The sequence below is a fragment of the Astatotilapia calliptera genome, chromosome 12 (genome assembly GCF_900246225.1).
Source record: "Astatotilapia calliptera chromosome 12, fAstCal1.2, whole genome shotgun sequence".
Lineage (NCBI taxonomy): Eukaryota > Metazoa > Chordata > Actinopteri > Cichliformes > Cichlidae > Astatotilapia > Astatotilapia calliptera.
The window spans coordinates 7,070,026-7,089,512 of record NC_039313.1 but is presented as its reverse complement, the minus strand read 5'-3'; the positions used below and the strand labels follow the sequence as shown (position 1 = coordinate 7,089,512).

Here is a 19,487-nt window from a genome sequence, read left to right as displayed (position 1 = left end):
TCTTTTTTTTTTTGACTGTATGTTTTAAAAAGTAGCTCCATCTCTGCAGCTACTGGGCTTTTTAGAAGCTTTCAGTTTTCATTTTACAGCCTACTTTTACCTTCACTGTCATTATTTCTGCTCCCTACAGGGAAAGGCTGCTGTTTCCATCTGTTTCCAAAAGCTCTTATTACTATACTCTACTTGCTTTTCACCAAATGGCCAACAGGCAGAGTTAGCAATTAGCTGGCAAACATAGTGTTTATAGTTGCTAAGGAGATTTTTTTTTTTTTTTATCAGGAAAATAGAGTGAATATTGGTCCCTCAAACTACCAAATCAGAGGTGTATACACTCTGACTATACTCTGGTACACAACTAGGTTGTGTCTTGGGAGATGGTTGAAAAATCTCACATAGAATAAGGATGTAGTCAGGATGTAGGATAAAGTAACAAACCTCTCATAGATTTGTGGCACTAAATCTGTGAGCTAATGTTAACGTTCCCAAACATAGCTTTGCACACACAGATCTTTATTTCATTTTTTAATTATACTTCAAATATTCCACACTATAGCTTTTGTTTATGTGACAGGAACCCTTCCTTATATCTTATCTCAACAGTGCATTGTTCTACATTTGCCTTTATTCTCCTGACTATAACAAAAAGTTCTATCATGGAAATAAATAAGTTGTTCATTTTAGATGAGGATTTCAATTTATTACCTTAGGGATGACCATATAAAATTATAATCTTCACTATTCTATTTCAGCAGGAAAATATGTATGTCTGATACCTTTTTCCTATTCCACATCTCCACCAATGGCCAAAATTGAAGTAGATTTATCTGCCATGTCAAAGTCATTCAACATAGAAACATTAGTTCCCCACATTTATTTATTTCAAAGGCAGAACTTCCTCCCAGGCAACAGCTGTGCCTTGATAAACAGTGCCAAGGCTAGAGAGGTGACTTAAGGATAAACAGGGACTGAATGAGTACAGCCTGCATTTTTTTGCTTTGTAAAACAGAAAACAAACCATTCTGCACAGTAAAGATTTTACTGAAATCTGCAAAAGTGAATGCTGCATCATGAAAATGAAAATCAAAACAAATACAAAACAAATGGACCTTGTGATTTGGTACTATAAAATGAATCTGAAATAAATGATATTAGGTTAATACATTTATTTTACTAGAGACTGAAGCTAAAAGCATGAAAGAGAAAGTCAAATGTCATGATACACATTATTTCCGATCGGGATAATACAAAGAGAGCCCGGCTATGCTGAACTTGTTTCACCGTATGCCCTCATGGACGGTTGTGCTGACAGAGACAAGCAACATTCATAGAAGGTGAAGATGTGGAAATTATTTTGGTTCAAATGGAACTGTTTACATTTGCGACTGCACCTGAAGAAACGTCCAAAGTTTCCATGACCAATTTAATTGCTTTCCACCATCGTTTGTAACTTCAACAGATCTGTGACGAATGATTGATTTGTATGCATTCAAGGATCCCCTGAACGTCTAAGCAGAATACACAGTGCCCTGAAACCCCGCAGGCAGTGAAAGACTGTCAAAAATCATCTCTTCTTTTTTCTTTAGAGATTAAATAAACATCTTACTATCCCATAAACCAAACCAACATTCTTGTGCTACGTGACAGTTCGAGCTAAGGGGAGGGAGTTCAGTCTGGCTGGAAGGAGAGCATGTTGCTTAACTCAACAGACTGCTCTTATACACGGCCAAGAATAACCTAGACATCAAATAATGATAAAGGACGGTTTCCTCAATTAGTACTTGCCTCCAAGGAAGGGCAGATGCCGCCAGAGTGAAAGCTACAAATCACTGTTCTGCCTATACTCCATTTACTCCTAAAGATAACCACATTAATCACTCTGCTCCGAGGCACTGATGTCTCAGCTTCAGAGGACATAAAACTGCATAAAGCCTGAAATCATGAAACAAGATAATGACTGGAAATGTGGCGATGGTGACCTTGTCTGGGTGTAGTGGATACACAGTACATGACTGGTTTGTGGTTATGCAAAAAAACTAATTGGGATTCATATGAGCGAGTAAATAGAGGCTAAACTAAACTTTTAGACAAGACACGGAGGCACTGAGAAAGATCACTATGAACACAAGAGGAGATTTTTAACATGTGTGTCTTGTGTTGTTCCTCTCAGGGGAAAAAGACCTTTCATGACGTTTTGCTTGTGCAAGAGAAAAAGCACACAGATGGAACTGTCATTAGTTGGATAAGCTGTACAGGAAACATGATTCACAGAGGCTACTTTGAGGTTTTCCACTGCATTTTTTTGTATTTATTACTATAACATTTCTTGACTAAAAATGCTAATAACATTGCTATTCTCTGGGCTTGTAATCTTAAGAAGGAAGTCATTTTTCTTACCATTTGCTATTCCCTTAGCAGCTTTCATGTGACATAGCAAAGGAATGATACAGGCAACAAGGGTTTGGTGGAGTCTTATAATAAAGCCCTGGCATCACATTAAAGCGATTCTGTCAAAAACTAAAACGATGAAATTTTACATTTTGAATCAGTTGAGTTGGTGAATGCAAATTTATTCTTACAATTACCCCTCACATTCAACTCTGTAAAATACATTGCCTAATGCCTAATATTACGCTAGCGCAGGGGTCAGCAACTTAGAAATTTATCCTCAGCAGCAGAGGTGACTCTTGGTCTTCCTTTCCTTTCCTCATGTGAGCCAGTTTCGCCGTAGCACTTGATGGTTTTTGCGACTGCACTTGGGGACACAGCGACCTAGCTAGCTCCTAACTTCAAATTCCATGGAACCGCGTACGTTTCCATGGTTTCTGGATGCTACCACTGAATTTGACACCTGAGACAACAGCTTAACTGATCACTTTATTGGCATTTGAACAATCTGAATTGCTTTTAACTCTCAAGGACACCTTAGTGCATGTTTGTACTGGAGTATTTGCACCAGTAAATACGCAGATTTTCTGTTTTCCTTGGAAATATATGGTAGGTCACAGATCACAGTTAGGTCCTAAATAAAGTTACATCAATCTAATTCTCATTAGACTAATCTAAAAGCACAGCCAAGACTGGTAAGAGTATACACCAACATGTTTATGCCTCAGAAAATTATGGGAACCAGATGAAAATATTTTGCACTGATGAAATTGCACACGAGTCAGCTTTCAGACATAGACTAAAACAAGCTGCCATGAATTATGGGTACTGAAGTGGTTCATTGCCAGTCTGTCTAGGGATGACAGTTGGAGAGAAAGACATGAATCAAATCAGATGAGCCTCCACTACTCCCTGTTACAGGTTTAATTAAAACAAATTAACCAATTCAAGAAACACTGTCAACCTTTAATAATCCTCCAGGTCACCCGTGACCTGTTTAGGGATAGGGTTAGCTCCCCTTCAAGTGGAATTTTCCCTCATTTGGCATCCCCAAATGGAGAACTGTAAGCCTAAATGTATTTGACACTATTGATTTAAAAGTTAAGCCTTCTATGTGTCTAACGACTAACCCTGACAACCCTAGATGGCTCACTGGCAACCACCTAGAGGATTGTCAGTGTTGTTTTTTCTTTTAATATTACAAATGCTGTGTTTTGGATAAGTATTAGGCTATAATTCTCACATATGACATCTGAAAGGTAAGAGGGAGATGATCTATCAACTGTTAAAATAACAAATAGCCTATCAAACTGAATAAATTCTTTCCAATCTCCTTCCTCCCAGTAGCATAACATTTCAAAATTGAGAATTTGTGACATTGTTCCAGTTTTTTTGCAAACAGTTTCTGAAATGGAAACCTTGGAGTGCAGGCTCCATATAGTTACACTTTTTTGGTTTATTCTGTTAAAGGGAGGGCATTGTCAGACACCTCATCAGTTCCAACAAATCGACATCTGCTATACAGTCACTTCTTGTCTTTATTGTGAGGTATAAAGACTTGAGCCACTTTAACAAGGACAAAAATTGTACCGGCCAGATGACTGGACTGAAAGACATTCAAAAGGGTAAAATGGCTTTGTGAGATAGTTCTGGTAAGCAGTAGTGAGTACAGACGAGGTGAAAACTAGAAGAAGCGTGCTTGTGGATGTGCTGCCACATACCATACCTAACATGCTTGTGGTCTTTCAACCAACAGGGTTTAGTCGTGGTTTGGCTCATAAGAAATATAACCACCATTTATTTAGTTACATTATTTTATACAGAGTCATGTGTGAGTACAAAATACAACACAATTTTTGTTACTACATAGTTTCACTTCAGCCCAAAGTGAAGTACAGATTGTTTTTGAAAGGAACAATAAGGTGCATAGAGAGTAGAAACATATGGCTCCAATAAAGGCCTTTAGCAACTCTGCTCACAGAAATCACTTCACTTCCACCATGAAATACCGAGGCTCTGGGTTCATTGGCAGGGTAGGATTTAGTTGTAACGTCACTTTCTGAGAGTTGTAGAAAACAACCTTTAATTTTAGGCATTACTTTGTTTTCAGAATTATTTTTACAAGTCACTATCTGTGTGATGACATGGAAACATGTTTAATTGATAGCCAGCTTTTATTCAAAATCAGAATTCCACCAGCTGGAATGTTAATAGGAACATTAGAAGTTGGTGTTTTACAGAATCCAGAGAATGTTGCATTGCAGTCTGCAATTCCTCCATTAAAAGAGAACCTTTGTAACCAAACTGGAAACAGATGTTTCACAGTCATGACAACTGAGCTAGACTGGGGCGTAAATTACAAAGACAATGATTGAATGGAAATTAAGCCCTTTTATATAGCTCTAAAATGAAGTGACATTAAAATGTGGAAAATGAAGGCACGTTTGGGAATGATTGCTGGGTACAAGGAGTTGGCTCGGAGGAATCTATTGTCTCATCTTGTGTGAAAGTTCTCAGCACTGGTTTCTGTTTACAGGAAAGCAGATGGTAAAAAATATTTGAGTCTGACATTCCTAATGGAAACTGCCATTTAGACCAATTCGCCAACACCTCTTTGGTCTTGTATCAGTACTACCATTTTAAATTTGTGTTTTTTGATCATTTCCCTGTTGATGCAGGTGCAGCACATTAAATGAACCCAGCCTAAAAACAGCCATTTACACACACAGCTGCCACTGAAACAAACAAAGCACAACCTGCTAAAATAGCCTAGCCACTGTGGAACTTCAAGAGCAAGCATATAGTCGGAGTTATCCATTTTAATGTAATTCCTGTCAAATAATAGCATTCTAAATAGTATTTTTAATTCTTTGGCTACTAGAGTTAGCCAAAAGACAGGCATTTAGCTAGAATAACCAGTTTGGGGTTTTTTTGTTGTTGTTTTGTAGCTCAATTTTAAATTTCCTTTTCTTTCATAAATTTAAGATTATTTCTTGAACTTGCTCTCGCAGGTAGCCTTTTTACACCAGAACAATATTTACCAAAGCCTGTACAAAAAAAGCTACAATGCTGACATGCGAATTATAGTTAGCATATGAAAGAAAGACAACCACAGCATCGGCCGCCAGTCTGTGGAAAAAGCTTCACTGTTGTTACCATCTACTTTTGTAACAGTCCAGAGTGATGCTAGGATGGAGGATAAGTTTATCAAGAATAAGTTATTAGCTAATGACCTAAACTAGCAAACCAGGTGAGCAAGCTTCATCCATACATCTGTATGTGTGTGTTCATAGACAGACACCTCCCAGTTTGTGCTTCTAATATACAAACAAAATCTAGGATTTCACTCTGCAAGACAACTACACTTATAGTATTATAACTCAAATACAGCTCAGAGGACAAGACTATTTAAACTTCTATTTAAAATTTTGGCCATACTACGTTTCAAAATGAGGGATTATCCATTGTTTGCTCACTGGCTAAAGATTTGTGGAAGGTATGACTTTTATGACTTTTTGAAACCAAGATGTCAGAAACATAAATCTTGAGGCTTCAAAACAGGACTTTAGAAACCAGTGGATGGCATCTTGATAGGTACTTCCATCTTTATATTTTTTTTGCTTCAAACGACCAATAGAAATGAAGAATCACAGGGAGTAGGCACATACTCTACACGTAAAGACCATGAGCTATGACCAGGACTTAGTTCAGACCGAGTGCAGCAGCCAGCACAACACAAATTTTCAGCCATTTTTAACTGAACGCAGCAGTCAGTGCAGTACAAACGTCTTTCTAAGTGAAGGGGCCATCAGGCAATTATATCCTACAGCCTCATATGTCAGCAGCAAAGTATTTTTTGTTGTTGTCTTTTGAGGAATTTGGTGCTTTAGCACAAGAGTATGCAGATTCACTTGCTTTTGGACCCAATCTCAACAGCCCCTTGAGGAAACTGCAGCTCTTTGGCACTTCCACACTGAGTCCCTGGTGATTGCCACGTGGCACAGACACAGAACAGAGATTTTGGTTCATCACCTAAACTTTTCTCTGCTCTTTTGTGTGCACAAAATACTACCTACAAAAAGAGAGTTATTCCTTCATAATGTTGCAAGGTGCTTCCTCATACAGCATGGTCTGATTTTGAGCTTTTCTCCTAATAATGTAAGGTCTTTACCTTTACAGTATAAGGTAAAGTGACTGTTGTCGTGAACTGAGGTTATATGGCTATATCCATACTCAGGATGACAAATGCAGCAATATTGTTGGGACTCATATAACGAGCTTGCAACTGCTGCGTACAAAATGAAAAAAATTATGTAAATATGTAAGGTTTTGACACTACTTGATGAAGACAAATAAATAGAATTAATGTCACTGTAACATAATTTCACATTTCTGTGAAGATTTTGGAAAACTTTGAGACAATATACCCAGCTGTAGAAGGTCACTTCGTAAGTAGTTTCATCATTTTCTGTTTATTGTGTTTGTGTCAAGAACACAAAACACATAAAATAAAACATAAAAAAATAAAAACCTGTAAACTCATCCAGTTCATTACCCTGCTATAAAATAGATGCAGAGGACTGCCAAAGTCACAAGGTGACATCTAAGTGCTTTCTATCCAACCATCACACTCCAAGTAAAGCATTAAAGCAATTGGGATTCAGTATCTAGCTCAAGGATACTTTGGCACGCAGACTGAAGCAGCCAGGGTTCGAACCACCAACCCTCCAATTAGAGGATGGCATGCTCCACAGCCACTCTCAACAAAGAGACAATAAAGCCACTGCAATGCTGCAACGTGAACAGCTGGAAACTCATAAGAATATGTGTATATCTGACTATCTAAACAGTCTGCCTTCTAGTCTGACAGCAAATGTATTTTTGCTGATGTGACACATTTTGCACATTATGATAGAGAGGAAGAAAAAGAGCCAGTGTTAAAACAGGCAGACTAAAATCTGCAGCGCATTAAATGTGAGCAAATCTGTTCTGCATATGACGAGGAAAACAGAGAGCATCAAACGACATGCCTTCCATTGCCATCAACAAGTGCCTGGTAAATTAGCTTTGTACTGTCTGAAACACAGCAAAAAGACAGATGTCCTTACACGTGAAATCACTTTTTTTTGTGAAAGCAAACTCCCCTGCACGTGAGAGGCCCTGGTTTACAACCGATCTCAGAGAGAGCGCCTAATTTATAACTCTACAGAGGCTAAACATCCTCCTGAGATCCTCTGTGAGAATGTGATGCTCAGGGCGAAAACCTTTACGTCACTGCAGAAACATCTACCAGCTGTGTGAGCAAAATAATGAAACGGTCCAAATCATTTTGAGGCTGTGACACAAGGGCAGCCACGAATTAATCCATAGCACAAACATGCCAAAGGGTAACAAGGAAGCAATTTATGGCGCTGAACCACGACATGGATGGAGGTTTACAGGGAAGGAAAGTGGGAGATTTGACTTCAAGGGCTCAGAGGAGGAAAAAATGACTAAAGAGAGGAAAATGGGAGCTCAGAACTCTGCTTGTGGTGATTTCATGGGTGCTTGTAATCTTCTTAGTAGAAAGACAGCCAGCAGGGAAAGAGGTGTGAGAGGGCTAAAACTGGTGTGAAAGAAAAATAGAAATACAGAAAGAGCTTTGTATTAATCTCCAAATTCTGAATTCATCCTGCTTGTTCTAGCATGAGCCCGAGAAGATATGTCAGAAGAACAGAGACTATCCTGAGCAAGGTAGCATTTGCCTTAGAGGCATCTTATCATCAAAATCTGTTTCCATCACAGTCGTCACAGAAAACTCCACTATATATGAACTGTATCATTCATCATTAATGCCTCACTGTCAAAACTGAAAAAGTGGAGAAAATCACAATACACAGTGGTGTGGTGGATTAGCAATGTTGTCCACACAGCATGAAAGTCCTGGGTTTGACTCTACAGTACCTTCTAGATTGAAGGTCCAGAAAGTCCCTGGGCTCTCTCTGGGTACTCTTTCTCTCGCAGTCCTGGTGATTCTAGATTGTCCCATAGCTTGTAAATGTGAGTGCAAATGCTTGTCAATAGACTGCAGACTGCAGACTGTTCCATAAAAGGCAGATGGGATTGGCTCCCAACTCCCGGACAACCTTGAATTCAATAAGCAGAAGGGAATCTTTCACTTATCGGATTTAGATGTATGGATTCTATTTTATTTATTGACATCTCAAGTCAGGGAATCATAGGTCAGAAAATTAAAAAAAGATTGTTAGCATTTTCTATGTTACCTATAGTAATGATATTAACTTCTAAAATAAGGTATAGTAAAGGTCATTTATGTCCCTACATGGACAGTTTAACTAATTATGGTCCCCTAGAACTAACTATACTTGTATCTGCCACAAGAAGTCCACTTAGTTGTCCATCCATCGATTCTCTTCTACTTATCTTTATCAGCGTCACGGGGGAGGACCCTTGTATTTGCCTCTTAATATTTTGGTATACAGAGGAGTTCATGGTCGACTCTATGACTGCCAGGTGATCAGTGGATGCAGCTGTAGAAGAAGTCACCACCATGCTTGACAGTTGCATGAAGTATTTGTGTCGATATGCTATGTTTCTTCCACACGTACTGCTGTGCATTGTGGTCAAACTTCCAACTTTGCTCCTTGGGAACTTTGCTCTCGAAGTCTTCTCGTTTGCTCAGAGTACCCTTCCAAGCAAACCATACTTGTTCAGTGTTTTTTTCTAATCAATACTTACATTACCTTCAACATTAAAAATGCTGACTGGGGACTGTAGAGTCTGAGATGTAGCTCTAGAGTCGTTTGCAATTTGTCTCGTCATTGTACACGCTGACCTTGGGTGACGTTGCTGGGATTATGGCATGCTACACACCAGAAAACTGCTAAAACTGCTTCTTTTATAGAGGTGCTCACACTTGTTAATGATCAATTCATCAAATGTATTTGATTAGCAGGACCTGGCTGTTACTTACAATACTAATTCCCTGCGGACGCAGTAAAGGTGTGCTTTGGTTTTTCACAGGACGGCAGAGATTCCTGAGAGATTTCTGAGTGCCTCCTGCCCCTTTGTGCAGCAGATCACTTAACACTTCTCCATAAAATCAAACAACTCAGAATATTCCTGTTTCAGTGGCTGATCTTCTCATTTTTTTTACCTGCTGTTTTCCATCCCTCTCTGAATGCTGACATGAAAAAATAGGCTGACAAATCTGACTGCATCACTGTTATTCTAACTTGAATAAATGAAGCAGCCCTCAATGGTCAACGCCAAGAATCACATTTCATAAACCCTGAAACTCACTGATGTTGAAACTGGTTTTAAATGGAATGAAATGCATTCGCAGGTCAGGCCTCAAAAAGCCTCTGCAGTCACATCTGCATAAACTGAAGTGCAGCAGGCTTCCTCAAAGCCAGAGAGGAATACATAAACACGAGGGAGATGCCACTGTAAATATTTCTGGAGATGCAGACTGAGCACAGGCTGTGCCTCTGTGTTGTTTACTGTCCAGCTGTCTGAAACACAATGCTAAATATATGTTTGCTGTAATCCATCTATACCTCAGAGAACAAATTTGTGGAATGAGATGCGTTTTTTCCGCTATTCTTAAAAAAGTCACAGTGAAAACAACACTTTTTTTTCTATGAGAAGATAAAAAAGAAAGAAAAAAAACCAGACACACACACAACAAATCTGCACAGGGATTGCAAAGTTCACCAAAATGTGCATGCAAGGATTCACATTTCATCTCCACGTTTGCTTAATGGCATGTGGTAACTTTTACAGAAAGGTAGGCAGAGTCTATGGCCCTCCCAGAGCTCCATAAAATAAACAAATACACAAATAAAAATTAAGTAAAATTAAATTAAATGTAAATAAATTTTCCTTTAGTTTTAAATAACACAAAATGGACCAGATTAAAATGTCCCACCCTGTCACCCTTATATCGATTGAGGATGTTTCAGTTTGAACTGGTTTTAAACACTTTATATTCTGTTTAATCTACAATAAAGTATCATATTCTATAAAATTATGGGTTTCTAGTGGCTGAGGACCAGACCAGCTTTTAATCTGCTCCAGAAGTCCTATATCTTTATTTAAAATGCTTAATAAACATATTTTTTAAGCTTGTATTAGCAAAGCAGCTCCTTAAACAAGAAAGATAAAACAAGAAAGAACACTTTACTTTAGTATGTTTTAATTGATATCTATTTTTAGATTTCACTAGACAAGTACTGCTTGCTTTGCTTGCCCTGACGTAATGCCACTGACGTAGCTTGCTATCTTGGTATACACGGTTAAAGACATTGCAATAAACTTACTATCACTCGAAAAGGCAGCTGTGCTCCTACATCCAGCCCACATCCCCACATCCCCAGCGACATGCCGTCATAGCTGCCATTCAACACTAGAATGCCCCTACACTGGTGCGTCACCAGATAATAAAGCTGGGCCCTGGCTGTGTGGCAGAGTGGGGCTCCCAGCTGGCTGTGTTTTACACGCTGAGGCCCATGTGATTCCTCTTAGTGAGTGGAAAAGCTGAGTCTGATTTTTTTTTTTTTTTTTAATGTGACTTGAGACATGTAGAGCTCTACAGCTGGGCTCTCTGAACAATCACAACCTTGATATTTAGTCTTGTAAACTTAAGGCAGTCGTTTAGATGGATCTGATCCTGTAATGCAACTTTACAAATTAAAGTGTTTTTACAGTGAGCATGATCACATATGTGATTAAAAAAACATTTTCTGCCTCTAGAGGGAGCTATGTAAAGTCTGATAAAAGTTCTAAAGCTATTGCAATTAAGTCAGAATCCGCTGGAGCAGAATTTGAAAAGACACAAAGTTATTTGAGGTCTGAAAAAATGTGTTGTGGAGTTCAAGTAAGCTCAGCAGATCTCTGAAGCCTGAAGAAAGCTGAATATTCTTCTGCCTAAAGCTTTGTTGCTTATTTTTTTTTCCAGTGGTCGTTCACAGTATTGAAAGCTCGTTCCACAAATACCACTAGATAAAAGAGACTTTTTGGCCCATATTAACATGATACTATCACTGACAGTTGCAGATTTAACGGCCACACATCCATGATATAAATCTTGAGTTCTACCAAATCCCAAAGGTGCTCTACTGGATTGACATTTGGTATTTGGTGCCTGTGGCCATTTGAGAACAATGGACCCATTGTCATTTTCAAGAAGCATGCTTGAGAGGATTTGAGCTTCACGACATGGTGCATTATCATGGTGGAAGTAGCCTTCAGAAGAGGGTACACTGTAGTCATAAAGGAATGGACGTGGTCACCAACAATACTCAGGTAGGCTGTGGTGTTTTAAATGATGCTTTGTTGGTACTAAGGAATCCAAAGTGTGCCAGTGATTTCCGTTGCTATAGCACATGTGCATTCAGAGATGCTCTTCTGCATACCACGATTGTAATGACTAGTTATTGGAGTCAGTGTTGACTTCTTATCAGCTTGAAGCAGTCAGGTGTCTAACCTTACATTAACAAGGCATTTTCACTGTCATTCACTGGATATTTTCTCTGGATATTTTGGGGCTCTCTGGTCGTGTGGAAAATTCCAGTAGATCAGCAACTTCTGGAATACTTAGACATGCCACGTTCAGAGTCCATTAAATCACCTTTTTTCCCTTACTTTGCTGCTCAGTTTGAACTTCAGAAGTTTGCCCTGACCATGTCTACATGCCTAAATACATTGAGTTGCTGCATGTGATTGGCCTATTAGACATCAGCATTAACAACAATTTAACAGGTGTATCTAATAATGTAATAAGGGGCTGGTGAGTGTAATTTGCCAAAAACATTGCCACACCTCTGTTTGACATAACAACAGTCATAGTAACTTTAACAAAGTCTGTAGTCAGAAGGACAAGATCACAGACTCAGAAAGTATTTTTTTTTTATCAACAACACTAAAATCCCTTCTATTTGTTTTTGGAAAGAAACAGGAAAACTCGACTGAACAGGTCAGTAAGACAGAAGCAGAGTTAGTTCTGGTTTGCAGTTTGCTCATAACAGTGGAATGCACTGTTATGAGGCCTGCACGGTGAGCAGAAAGATAACATTCTGCTTGTGGAGGCAATTAGCTCTGAGCCCATTAGCAGGCCCAAAAGCAATGCTCAGCTGGGCTTTTAAAGGTTCCAGTCAAACTGCTATGAAAGTTTTAAGTCTGACACCTAACAAATACCAGTGAACTTTCCCCAACGCGCTTTCAATGCAGGCTATTCAGAAAGGACTATTAATAGGACAGATAGTGGTTGAGAGCTGCTGGCTTTTAGTCCACAGCAGCTGTTTTTCAACCAAATTAATTTTTTTAGAGGTGAGTTTGACGTACAGCAGCTCCATATGTTATACTGCTAGTGCTATTCTATTATGGAAGAGCTTTATTAATTGGTAAAGCTGTGAAATAAACAGGATCTCAGATTGAGGTTGACCTATTTGTTTTGGACAAGAACAAATGTTTGGATCCAGTATTTTTGTACACTTTAAAAAGGCTTCTAAGGCTTAAATGGTGTTCATGCACAAGATACAACAAACACAGCAGATCCTAGCTAACAAACACATGAAATACAAAGTTGGATAGAACTATTGGGGCCTTGTAAGTTTACCTCCACATGGTTGGGCAGAGTGTTGAGAAATTTAAATCCCGGGATCCTCTTGTCGCTGCACACCACTCCTACATCTTCGCTGTGCTTGCAGTCTGAAATGCCGATCCCGTTGGACTGACACTGTGCCAAAGTCTTTTCTTTGCCAGTACAGTGGACATTGTCGAACCAGATGGGTCCTGATGAGACAAAATAGATATTAATCCTTGCTTCTGTGGGAAGGAATTTTTATTTTCAAATAACAAATATTTTTTATTATTTGTCTTTAAGTACTATAGTAGTACATAACTGAAAAAATAATGCAACAAGGTTATATCAATAACATGTTTCATCCAGACATGCCATCTATATTGTGAATATATGTTAAATATGTTATATATGTTATATATGTTGAATATATGTTAAATATGTTTCCACGCTGATGAGAAGAAAAGTCCTGCAGTACCTTCTCCTTTCCCCATATTTAGAAGATGGCAACCATGAGACAGCTTCCACGTAGCCCAGCTCCCTGCACACCACCTGGGCAGCATGGATGTTGAAGTCATCATCACAGACGGTGCCCCCACTGGTTGTTGTAGAAAACCTCTACTCGGCCTCATTGTGTTTCCTCTTTTGCCCTGCAAGTCGGAGCTGAATCCTGGGCGTGTCTGGATCCAGCTGCGGGGCCGTGTACTCTTCCTGTTCTGGGTATGGGTAGCCTGGGGGGTAGCCGAGGTGCTCATACTGTGCAACTGACAGCTTTAATAGCACCCAATAGAACAGCAGTGCGAGCATATAGGTTCTGGATGACCCGCATTTTTGGTTGGAGCTAATGAAAAAGCCAAAAAGAGAAGAAAAAATTGCAATGATATTTGTAGTCCTTTTACAGTCTGAGAACCACAAAGTCCACAGAGAAACCTTTTGTGAACCAACTAACAAACAATGAATGCTGCACTGCATTATGGGAAATTAGGGACTACTAGGGACTAAATGTCAGGCTGTTAATCACAGACCTGCCTCTTCAAACAGCCTCCCTAAACCCGCACTTCAATATTTTTAATGCTGAAAGTAGATTAAATAGCTGTGTGACGTTAAAGGGGTCTCTCATTATGAACAACCCCAAAAGAATAATCACAAAACTCTGCACTTCTCTTCAGTACCGTGAAGCCTTTAAACAGATTTCCACTCTTGTTTCTGTTAAGAGATTTACTGTTTGGTTATACTCTCATAGATTTCATCAAGGCCCGTTAGCAGAAGTAAATATTTAGTTCACGAGGCGGTGGAGACTAAAATACAGAGCTAAAAGGTGCGCAAATACCGGACTTATCTCAAAATACAATCTAGTGTTGGTTCAGCTCTGTTGGCAGTTTAAGAAAAGGAAAAAGGAAAAGGAAAAAAAGTGCATGTCCGCACCGTTATAAAGCTCATGGTACTGTATGTTGACTTTATTTTTCTCATCATAATGACATCTTGCCATTAAAACGTTTAAAAAAAATAAGTGACTAAAACTGACTTATTTTATTTCTATTGACTTACTGGACTTATATTGAGTAAAACATTTCTCGTGATCGCCCACTAGTTTTCTGTGAGTGAAGAAAAGCTGGCCTCCAGGGAAAATCCTGTCCTTTTGTTGGAAAAAACATCTGTTAGAAAACATATGATCCATCAACTGTGCAGGCCTTCAACTCTCCTCACTGTAACGTGGCAGCAGTTACACAAGCTAGAATCAACACACATCACACATGAACAGATGGAATGAAGCCCACAGACTTGGCGTCTGCTTTCAATGTGTGAGTCTAAACCGCTGTGATGACAAAAAAATCGTGGTCAGTGTGCACGGACACGGTAAAAGTTCAGGTAAGGCGAGACACATAAGAACACAGCAGGCTCCCCCCCCAGCTGATCATTTGTTTATTTCTGAGTGAAGCTGCAGGCACTCTGCGGCTTCTAATCAACGGACCAATAGATCCGAAATTTTCTTGCTCGCTTTTGTTAAAACAAAATGTCAAGAACTTCAGTGAAGTGGACACCCTGATATCTGACACCTTTTTTTTTTATCCTCTTCTGCAGATAGGTGTATGAGTCTAGTCTGCTGTTAGAGGAGAGCTGTGCATTGGCTGCAAAGGTCAAATGTCAGTTTATAAGAATGTCAGCCAGTCTTCTCATGCTCTTTGCTAAACCGCTGAGGAGAGTGCTTCCCTGCAAGTAGACACTCTGGAACTCAGCAGTGGATTTTTAGCATGAATTTTTCTTCAAAGTAACATGTACGACACATATGTTCACTCCAATTTCAGATGCATCTTCATCACCAGGAAGGAGTCTTTGTAAAGTTTTTAGAGGCTGTGGTGACAACTTGAATTCCGGAAAACTAACTCACTTTTTTACCTATATTACATAAAGTTCCAATGTGATGCTCAAAGTCACACAATAGTAATGGCTTCAGTAATAATATTTCAGCACTTTGAGACCTCGAAAACGACTCTTAATTCGCTGAATTTAGGGCGTAAAGAAAACTTTCAAGGCAAGCTTCCTGTCTCAGTAACAATGGCTAGTTACATTCTTGAAGTGAGCTGCAAGCTCTGGCTGAACTTACTTTTCTTCTCTCCGTTGAAGACCGTCCCTCCTGAAGTTGCAGCAACAGCACGGTGCGTAAAAACAAAGTCTGAAGTCAGCTGTTTTTCTTCTTCTGCCGCTGCTGCTGCAGCTCTCTAACTTTCACTCCCTCCAATGCAAAAATGAGCCGGCCTCAACAGCGGTACCGCCCACTGACGCCCACCTTTACCATGAGATCAGCAAAGATGGACCGGGACGTGAAAAACTGCACATCCGACTAGCACTGACAGAGAGCTCACAGTGGATGAGAGCGTGTGGAAAACTGTTTTCAATTATGGTGGAGGGGGGGAGCATGAAAGAAAGCATAAAGTGGCTGCACAGCTCAGTGTACAGTGTAGAGACGTGTGATCCCAACCAGTGTGTCTGTGTGGGGGTAGGCGTTGCTTGTATGGGACAACACATCACAATAACTGAAATTTAAAAATATATATAAAAAAAGAAACAGCTTTCATGTTTGACATCAATCAAGCAAAGGACAAATCTACTGTATTTTATTTGAATCATATTTTTTCCAGCTTAAAGTATTCTATACTCAGGAGGTTAGGACCTCCAGGACCTTCTGCTTCTGGCTGCTTCCCAATCCACTGCAGGCAGTCAGTCCACCTGGTGGGCAAGACTGGAGGATGAGGCCTCAGAGTATAAATGAACATACTTCTCAGAACACACTTCTATATTGTGAATACTTTCTGATTGCTCCTGGGATGTTTTATAATAAGTTGGATGCTGGCTGTCTGATTTCCATGAGCTACAAGCCATAATCACCAAACTGAAAGAAAAATAGATATTATACCAGTTACTCTGGGACAGCTGGAGAGGCCTTTAACCCATCAGGATGACAAGAATTTGATTCTTCTTGCAAAGAGTAAGAGGATGCAAGATTTCCGATTTCCTGGAGGATGAATGAACTGATACCACTGAACGTAGGCCACACGCACCTGACCTAATACAGTAGAACGCCGCTGTCAGGTGTCCAGGCGTGCACACAAACACACTACTGAGTAGCATTTTGAGTTGCTGAAAGTTTGGTAAAATGAAAGTTTGGTAATGGACTATCCTGCTACATCATTTTCTGATTTTCTTTGAATTCAGTCCTCTGTGGATTGATCATTTTAAATCCAATTAAAAATGTTGTTTCATTCCTAACACATTACCCAGTCTACATTAGCACAGATCACGTTTTGTCTGTAGCTACCTTTTATGGGGTGGCTGCAGCTCAGGAGGTAGAGCAGGTCACCTACTTATCGGAAGGTTTGGTGGTTCGATCCCTGGCTCCTCCAGTCTGCATGTCAAGTATCCTTGGGCAAGATACTAACCCAAGTTGCTCTCTGATACATCCATCAAGGGTGTGAATGTAGTTAGAAAGGACCAAGTATAGAGAAAGTGAATGTGGCATGTTGTATAGAGTGCTTTGAGTACTCTGGGATAGTAGAAAAGCACTCTATAAGATAAGACCATTTACTTTTCAAAGAGTTTGTTTGTCGCAAATATGTCATCAAAGGGCAACACATTCATTTTCACACGAATTACTTTGTCACATGTAGAACACACAAAATAAATGAAACATTATGTTTCTTCCTTTTTGTCACACAGTGGGCTTGCAAGTAGACCACAGATTAGAGCTTGTGTGCTAACAGCCAACCAATCACACTGTTACTGTGCTCCTCTCCCTGGTACTCCCTCTTGTTCTGTTCTGCTGAGCATAACATTGGTAGACATGAAAGTATTAGTCCTAAAGAAGAACCTGATCACCGTCTGTTTCCAGGATTCTTTTCAACACAACATAAACCAGAGTGCTCATTAGTGACTCTGCAGTGCTGCTTTGACAGCAAACAGAGGGAAAAAACCTCTATGTCAATGTCCTGAAGGTCTCTTAACTCATAAGACTTCTTTCAGATGAAAGACAAGGGACTCTAAGCTTTGTCTTACTCGTGTGACATGTCTAGCACTTGCCATGCCTTTGATAATTCAGGTGTTCCTGCCATTTTGTAGCTTTCAGTGTAAGATGTGTCACTTGATGATCATGTGTTCCACTGCTTTCACTCTCAGCCGCTGATGCATTAGAGTAGACTGGCACATCAGGCAGTAACTGATCCTGATCAGTGTGACATGAACTGCATTTCCTCTTCTTTCGTTTTTGTGTTTGTGAGTTGTCATGGAGCTCGTGATAATCCTTGCCTTTCACAAATTTTGTCAAGGTGAACATATGATATCTGATGACCAGCAATTAATTTTTGCTCTCTGTCGGGGACATGAGCCTGAGACCTTGACATCACACAGCATTTATGCAATCTATATGTGTCCAAGGGTAACATCCTGGCCTTTCTATTGATTCAACAATTGTTAGGGATGGGCAAGCAGAGCACACAACCTTTCTTTTTGATTGCAGCTTCTACATTTTATGACCACAAGAGCAGTTAAGTGATACTTTTTTGCAGCTGTTTTGATTCTATTGCTAGAACTGTCTTTATCAACTCAGTTTTAACCAAACTGAAATTGAGCTGAAATATTTCATTTACGTTGTATCAAACATGAGAATAGGAGAGTCATCCCCACAGCCACTAAACAGGGGGTCGTCTGATTACATCACACAGAAAACAGGCAACCAGATTTAGACTGCACGAACCAGAGGGCAGGGTTTCATTTCTGAATTCATGCTGTGAACATCTTTGCTCTCAGCATGACTCTAATAACCTAGGCTCCAAATCTATTGTTTGCTAGGTATAGAAAATTTAATAAGTGGAGACAGATTCTTGAAGATTAGGCATTCTATCAAGGTAACAAATCATCTTGATGTCGCTGATAAGGAGGAAAAGGATGAAGCCCTCTGGAAAAGTGAGTACTGTCGTAAACAGAATACAACCAGGCTACCTCAGGCTGCCGAGAGCATGGGAGTCCCTTCAACAGCCTTTCTGGCAGTTGAGAAACCAAATTCCACATCTTGAGAGCATTAGATTACACAATACTTCTTATCCATAATGGACTTTGGTGTCATTTTGCCCCTGCTCAGGCTTCTCTGGCCTGTCACCTTCCTGCTGTCTGGCCCTTCTCCACATAGTGATAGCATTAAGTGTGACTTGCTAATGTCATGTGGGGTGTGACCTAATGACCCAAGGCAAGTGTTAGGTGTGTAGACTGGAGTTTTTTTTTTAAACGCCTAAAAAGTTATTTGTTAAAATGTTTTCAACTTGTCACATACAATGCTAGGTCAGGACACACAGGCATTACATTTGGTAAATGGCCTGTATTTGTATAGCGCTTTTACTAGTCCCCCCTAGGGACCCCAAAGCGCTTTACACACCCAGTCATCCACCCATTCACACACACATTCACACACTGGTGGAGGCAAGCTAAAGTTGTAGCCACAGCTGCCCTGGGGCAGACTGACAGAAGCGAGGCTGCCATATCGTGCCATCGGCCCTTCTGGCCAACAACAGGAGGCGGTAGGTGAAGTGTCTTGCCCAAGGACACAACGACCGAGACTGTCCGAGCCGGGGCTCCGATTACAAGGTGAACTCCTAACTCTTGAGCCACGATCGCCACATTTCTAGCCCTTTAGCATTGTTTTTAACATCCAGGGTAGACTTCAGTAATGTCAATGTCTGAAATTTTACCATGAGACTGTGGGTAAACATGCTGGTCTCTGTGGCTGGATGCAAAATCAAAGTATCAAACAAATGGTGGGAGACTGTGACAAAATGAAGACATTTGCCTTGTAACGTGACTTCGTGGAAGGGCGTGAGAGTCTCCTCACCTAAATCCTTCTGTTATGTAGGCAGTTAAAGCAACTTCCTTTGGGTTTCTCTCTACTTCTGTAAATACAGAATACCTTTGATGAGCAAAGAAGAACTGGGAAAGCAAACTCTGGCCCTCGTTTGTGTTTACGCTCTGTTAACTT

General features: G+C 40.0%; 1 protein-coding gene across 1 annotated transcript in view; it reads right to left on the bottom strand.

Moving 5' to 3' along the window:
- LOC113033470 (lysyl oxidase homolog 2B) overlaps positions 1 to 13,796 on the bottom strand; it is a 43,221-nt gene extending 29,425 nt beyond the window's left edge. Inside the window, 6 exon segments of the mRNA XM_075410387.1 lie at positions 13,004 to 13,179; positions 13,446 to 13,458; positions 13,460 to 13,561; positions 13,563 to 13,597; positions 13,600 to 13,750; positions 13,752 to 13,796. Of these exon segments, the coding sequence (XP_075266502.1) occupies positions 13,004 to 13,179; positions 13,446 to 13,458; positions 13,460 to 13,561; positions 13,563 to 13,597; positions 13,600 to 13,750; positions 13,752 to 13,796 (522 nt within the window).
- Between the last annotated feature and the right edge of the window lie 5,691 nt (positions 13,797 to 19,487).